The sequence below is a fragment of the Limulus polyphemus genome, unplaced genomic scaffold (genome assembly GCF_000517525.1).
Source record: "Limulus polyphemus unplaced genomic scaffold, Limulus_polyphemus-2.1.2 Scaffold502, whole genome shotgun sequence".
Lineage (NCBI taxonomy): Eukaryota > Metazoa > Arthropoda > Merostomata > Xiphosura > Limulidae > Limulus > Limulus polyphemus.
Genome location: NW_013666112.1, coordinates 14420 through 21213, shown reverse-complemented (window position 1 = coordinate 21213; position 6794 = coordinate 14420). Strand labels below are relative to the sequence as shown.

General features: G+C 32.5%; 1 protein-coding gene across 1 annotated transcript in view; it reads left to right on the top strand.

Annotated features, from left to right (window-relative positions):
* The window catches only part of LOC106458693 (1,5-anhydro-D-fructose reductase-like), a 57014-nt gene extending 52553 nt beyond the window's left edge, over positions 1-4461 (top strand). Inside the window, exons 6-10 of the mRNA XM_013918237.2 lie at positions 1659-1789; positions 2061-2139; positions 3325-3408; positions 3561-3643; positions 4288-4461. Of these exons, the coding sequence (XP_013773691.1) occupies positions 1659-1789; positions 2061-2139; positions 3325-3408; positions 3561-3643; positions 4288-4330 (420 nt within the window). The 3' untranslated portion in view covers positions 4331-4461. The remainder of the gene's footprint in view (positions 1-1658; positions 1790-2060; positions 2140-3324; positions 3409-3560; positions 3644-4287) is intronic.
* Positions 4462-6794: the final 2333 nt, after the last annotated feature.

The following is a 6794-nucleotide window of genomic DNA, read 5'->3' as shown; positions in this document are numbered from 1 at the left end:
CGGTGCCTTCCCATCGAATTCCTGTGGCTTCCTTCGTACTGGATCACCCCTATTGCTGACATTCATATCTGGGATGTGACTTGTAACAGGACTGAAAATGTTTGCATTAGGGTTTAGTTGCGGGGTCTGGAAGGGGCTTGTCATTGTCTGGGACTGATTAAGTCGATGGTTAATGTATCCTCCTTGTGTAAAAGACAATAAGTCATCCTTAAATGTATTTAATTCGCTTTTAAATTTACTAATGTTTTCCATTTGTGTACTCTGGCTTTCTCACAATTGTTGGAGACGTTCTTCTTGTTTATTTTCTTTCTCGTCCATCCACTGCTGTAGTCTTTCTTCTTGTTCATTTTCTTTCTACTCCAACCACTGTCGTAGTCTCTCTTCTTGTTTATTTTCTTTTCCTCCAACAACTGGTGTAATCTCTCTCTTCTTGTTTCTTTTCTTTTTCCTCTAACAACTGCTGTCATCTCTCTTGTTTATTTTGCTGTTCGAGCTGCCACTCTTGCAGGTTTTCTTGCAACTGCTGTTTCTCTTCTTGTTTCTTTTATGTTTCCTCCAACAACTTCTGTAATCTCTCTTCTTGTTTTTTCTCTCGTTTTTCTTGTCTATTTTCTTGTTCTTGTTTCTTTTGCTGTTCTTGTAATGCTGCCATCAAATCTGCTAAGCTGTAGTTTGATTTGCCACCTCTCGTTTCCATCTTCTTTATTTATTTTTATCCCACTTCTGACACCAATTTGTTATGTCTCTGTCTGTCTGCAATTCAATTGTCTCCAGTCACTTCTCGCCGGTCTTATATACTATAAAAGCACGAGTCTAGCAAGCGCTCGAGCCTTCAGGAACATTCTAGATACTCATTACGTGTTACCGGGGTCACGTGAATTCCGCTGTTGTAATAGTATGTACAAGAATTCTTTATAATATGGATATCACAGTTGTATCTCAAACTTTAAATAATTCTCTTTTCTTATCAAAAGTCCACACAGGCTGAGTCAATTACTTTAGAATCCAACTGACAAGACAAATTATTTTTCTCTACTGTTATCAGTGAATAATTCACTTACATTACCCCATGGGTTACTACAGTTGTATATCGATCTTTAAATGTCACCTTTATTTTGTCTAAGTCCATACAGGCAGGTTCAACTACTTCAGAACACCCTTTGAAAAGACAAATTATTCTCCTTATCCATGTTAAACTGTGAAACTCACTTTCAATATCATCTGTTACAGCTAAAATAACAATCAGGCAGTCTGACTTTACATAACGTTTTCTGACTGAATGTTATTTGACTTAACTTTTCTCTACTTCTTTAGTTCTTAACATCAAATAAAAGGGTAGAAATTGGGTGTTCTGTATTTATGTAGTTCTACTATAAGAATATTATATATCATTTATAAAATCAATTAAAAGGGTGGAGGTTGGGAGTTTTACTTTGTAGAATTTTTATCAGGTTGGTTTAATTGTACATTAAAGTTATTTCTAAATATTAAAGGTTACTGCCTTCCCTCAACTGGCTGCAGACAGCAAAAGGCAAGTGGAGTTATTATCTTGTCTGAGGTATATAACTATATTTGTAATGTATGTGTTCTTGTCTTTTGTGTTTATATAATCTTTAAAATGAATGTTAAGAACTATGTATTTATTTATACTTTTTTAGGTTGAATGCCATGCTTATTTTCCTCAAATCAAGTTATTTCAGATTTGCAAAGAACTTAACATCAGCTTGACTGCCTATGGTCCACTTGGCAACCCTAGTCTATCTGGATTTTTGAGAGAAAATTTTGGAATGTAAGTATTGAATATAAAGAAATAAACAAATAAATTTAATATTTTTTAGGTTGCACAAAAATACTTGATGAGTTACTTGTGGAAAGTGTACCTTACTATTTTATGTCCCAAATAAATCAAGAATAGATATTCATTTTCTATTAAATATGTGTGGATTGTTGATTAACTTAATTATATTTCTTATTTAAAAACTTGTATTCAATTTTTTCCAGCTCTTCCACTAACATTAAAATATAGTTTTTCTACCTATATATATTTTTTCTTTGCACAGTAATGCAGAGTTACCAAACTTATTGAAAGATCCTGCTCTTCAAGACATTGCTGAAAAGCACCAGAAAACTGCAGCTCAGGTAAACTTTTATATCAACTTTAATTCTAAAAATATAGATCTCATTTTAGAACTTATACCTTTATCATTGAGTAAATACCATGATATAACTGATAATATCTTTGAAAAATATATTGATATGTTAAGCACTATTGTTGGCTCTCTTAAGAGGAAGAATGCCCTGAACAAAACGATGTCTGACATTAAAGACATCATTCCCAATCATCAACAGTAACAGAGAATCTATGCTGTGCTTGTGTTTCTGTAATAAAAGTTTGAATCGGTTTTGACTGTGCAGAGAGAGATGGTGCCATGGTACACAAAGTGTTCTACATTATAAAAGTCAAGCTTTCCTTTTTCTTGGAACAGAGTACAGAGGTTTTACCAAAAGCAAAGTGTAGTGTAATTTTAGGAGTGTTGTATCCTAAAAATTCTGCTTATGTAAGGCAATCCATTAATGAATTCTGTATAGCCCTGAGTGGAAAATTGAAAGGAATAACTGAAAGGAAAGTGTCTACCACTGTAAAGAAGCTATGAATGCAAGCAATTGTGCTGGCTCCTTTCCTGAAATCAGCTCAGTCTTGAGTTTGACAACTATAAAGAAATGTTTTCCCTTGTTGAAGATGTAATATTCAGGAATTCCAGTAGCATGAAGCTGCTAGTACACAGTGTAATAGTGATTTAGAATTCCATACTCTTAATAAACCACTAAGTGACTGTTTTAAAGGAATATATGCAGGTTATTTCATTTTACAACATGTGTTTAGTTCCCCAAGATCTGAGAAGTGTTTTGTTTGAGGCTCGCTGATATTCTATGTTAGTAAATTCACTGGTCTTCTTTTTTATAGTATATTAACCACACTGGGCTTGGATAGGTTAAGGGAGGTTAAAATAATTCAGACTCCAACCACTAATACATGTTCATTCATCTTTCCTCATTGAATGTCACCAAGTTCCTTTTCTCTTGGTATTTTGACTTAAATTGGCTGCCTGTTGCTTACATAAATTCTACATAACATTGGCAAATTCAGTCAGTATGGATGGACCCATTACTATCTTGAGGAGTGTGGTTGTTCCCTTACTTTTGGTACTTTAGGCTATGTAAATACTTTTTCATTTTATATTTTTGTGATTCAGTTTTTCTTTCTCTTTTCTAAGTAAACAAGTTTATATTTTTAATTTACATCAATTTATTTCATTATTCCAGATTTTATTGCGATGGTTGATTCAACGAGGAATTATAGTTATTCCAAAAAGCTCTAACCCAAATAGGATCAAACAAAACTTTGAGGTTAGTTTTATTTTGTTTTATTTTTTCTTGAATGGAAGAGTTTAGTAAAATTCACAATTAATAGTGTGATATGTTACATTTTTATTATTTTGGGTTATATTGTTTTATTATTATGAAGGTTTATTTGTTTTTTTTATTTCACCATTATATAGGTCTTTGATTTCAACTTGTCTGAGGAAGATGTAAATCAGATAAATGGTTTAGATAGGAATCATAGATTGTTTGAATACAGTGGGTAAGCGTAATATTAGCATCTTTTATGTATTCAGTCTTAATTTATTTTTCTTGAATATAATAAATTTAAGTTTACTTTTTAACATTTTAAATATTATTTTAGAGAATTTACTCAATAAAGAAGCATATCTAGCTACATTTAATAAATAGCTTATAGTAATAGAACCTGGAGCAATGTTCTTCATTCTATAATTTTGAGCTAAGTAAGAATTTTTTAAGTAAACAAAGTACTTTTAATTTTTGACAAAGTTAGCATTATGCACAAAAAAGAAATATTACAAATAAATGTGTTTGATTGTTTAATAAGCAGAACTAGAAGTGGTTCTTTATGTGTTTGATTGTTAATAAGAAGAAATGGAATTGGTTTTTCATGTGTTTGATTGTTAATAAGCAGAAATGGAATTGGTTTTTCATGTGTTTGTTTAATAAGCAGAACTAGAACTGGTTCTTCATTTGTTTGATTGTTTAATAAGCAGAACTAAAACTGTTTCTTCATGTGTTTGATTGTTTAATGAGCAGAACTAGAACTGGTACTTCATGTGTTTGATTGTTTAATAAGCAAAACTAGAACTGGTTCTTCATGTGTTTGTTTGATTGTTTAATAAGCAGAACTAGAACTGGTTCTTTTTTTTCTTATTTTGTTAGGGTGGAAGAACATCCAAATAACCCCTTCAATATCCCATTTTGAGTAATGGAATGATGAAAATCGATGATATACGAGCGTAGAAGATTTAATCTTGTTACTTTATCCAGATATCATTGTTATTTTGGGTGTTTGAAAGTGTTTGGGGAATAATAAAATGATTTGTTTCAAATAAAGGGATTGTTTCATGCATTTTCTTCTTTTCTAATAGTTCAGTGCATAAATATAACACAAACACAGTATCAATAGCTGATAACAGCCGTTTCGGTAACCATGAAGTAATCATAGGAATATCGAGGTATTATCCTCAGAAACTTTGCACTTCCATGCATTGAAAAGATTAGGAAGAGGGTAAAATGAACGCTGTCTGGTGTTTTTATGTTGTTCTTTTCATCTCTATACTGATTATAAATTTCACCACTTTGCATACACAATTCTAAGAACTTGTGAATAAATGCAAAGAAGAATGTATATAACAATGTATCAACCACACTATATCTGCCCTATCTAGTACCGACGAGGCCTTTAACCCAACGCCAGGGCTCATTAGACCAGCTTGTATATACCACAGAGGCAGTAATGGTTGAGACGATATTTATATTTTCCAACTGTGTGAACAACAAACGTTATGATACGAACTAGATTAATTTGATGAAGATCATGGTTACACGCGATCAGATCTCGAACGAATGACATTAAACCTAACATTAGTTTTACTGCCAAATCGAAACACATGCTATGTTGAAAGCATGGGTCCCATCTCGACTGAAAAATATTTCATGACGTCATATAGAAAGTTTACAGTGGCCATCAGAGGAAAATGCTTCACATGATTCTGTAATCTTGTTAGCTATGTTTGATTGCATCTTATCGTAAAATTACCATATAATTGTTGTAATAATAACAATAAGGATGATGATACTAATAAAGTTGGTTAAGAAGGAATATAGATACTCACCCTCACCTTAATGTTTTCCAAGTAAGTTCTTCTTAATGTGTGTGTTCTGGAACATAGCTCTTTTGTTTTTCCAATACAGTACCATAAAACAATAAGAATTAGGCTATTAATCAGAGCAATACTCTTTCGTTTTCAAAAACATTTTATTTGTTATATACGTCTGGGATGCATTTAAAATATTTTTAAAACTAGTTGCGACAAATTTACGACTTACATTCTTTAAACTTTTAAAAAGTTGTCTTTTCTCTTTTCATAATGGTATTTAAATAAATAAGTAAAGTCGGTGCTTTCAACATTTGTTAAGTTGTAACTTTTAACCGTTACGTTCAAAACAATATTTGTACACATTTACTGGAGTCCACTCCGCCATTTCGATTGAATATATTTTTTTAAGACTTATGGGTTTGGAATAATGAAGTCTCATCTGGAAAGTGTACATCGCGTGTTCACTTCGTCGAATGATAAACTTTGGTGCATCGAAGTATATTTGTGTGTTCCTTAAATAATTGGAAGATCCTAAAAGATGGCTGTCGACCAAAGTAGTGCACTACCTTGGTTGTAAAATATATGCATCTTTGAGAGGTCTATAAAATGAGGAGGGCAGGTATGTATACCCTCCCTAGGATCGGCGCCAATGGTTCAACGAATTTGTTTCATTTCAAACTTCGCTTAATGTTATAAAATACTGTTACATATCTGCTTGTTTGTTAATTTCCGATAGCATTTCTTTCCGAGAAACTTCAGCGATACAAGTCCTTTCTTGATTAAACCAGTTTATTATTTCTCGATACAAACATTTATTACACAGTAATTCCACAGTCAGTACGTTTCTCGTCACTTTAAACTTAACAACTTTTATAATACACGCTACAAACCACAGCGATTCACAATCTCGATAATTTCGCCCGAAACTTACCTTGTCTACTGTTCGCTTTATCATACATTCATTACCGCAGGCTTTTTCTGCCAGGCTTATATACCAAAGAAGGGGGCGCCTCGAATGCACTCGGGCATTCCCGATCATTCGAGAAATTTCACGCACGCTACCAGCGCCAGGAGCGTCACGTGACTTCCGCTGTCGTAAAAATACTTTATGCAGGAGGTTTCAATTAAATTAACTGTGTTTTTACATAATAGAGTGTACACGTGTTTATTATATGAAAATAAAAGTATTGTGATTTGTTAGTTGTTTTGTCACCTTGGTAAATGCTACAAACAGCCATCAATCATTGCATTTTCCACTTGTTTTTGTTTTTTTTTGAAAGAAATGATGCAGTTTGACTAGACTAGAAAATAGACGAAAAAAGTGTTGAGAAATGCTTGCAAAAACACTGTGTTGTGTGTCATTTCATTGCTTTTAGTCTTCTGAGAAGGAATTAGCTAAGGAGACTTCGTAAGTTAAGCTTCCTGTTATAGATTCAACAATACAAAGGAATTTAATCTAATATCATCTCTGAGTACTTAAGGTAAGGTTATGATGATTGGATCAACTATTGTTATGGTTAAAAACTAAAATATTAATTTTAGTATAATTTGTAATTAGTTACTCTT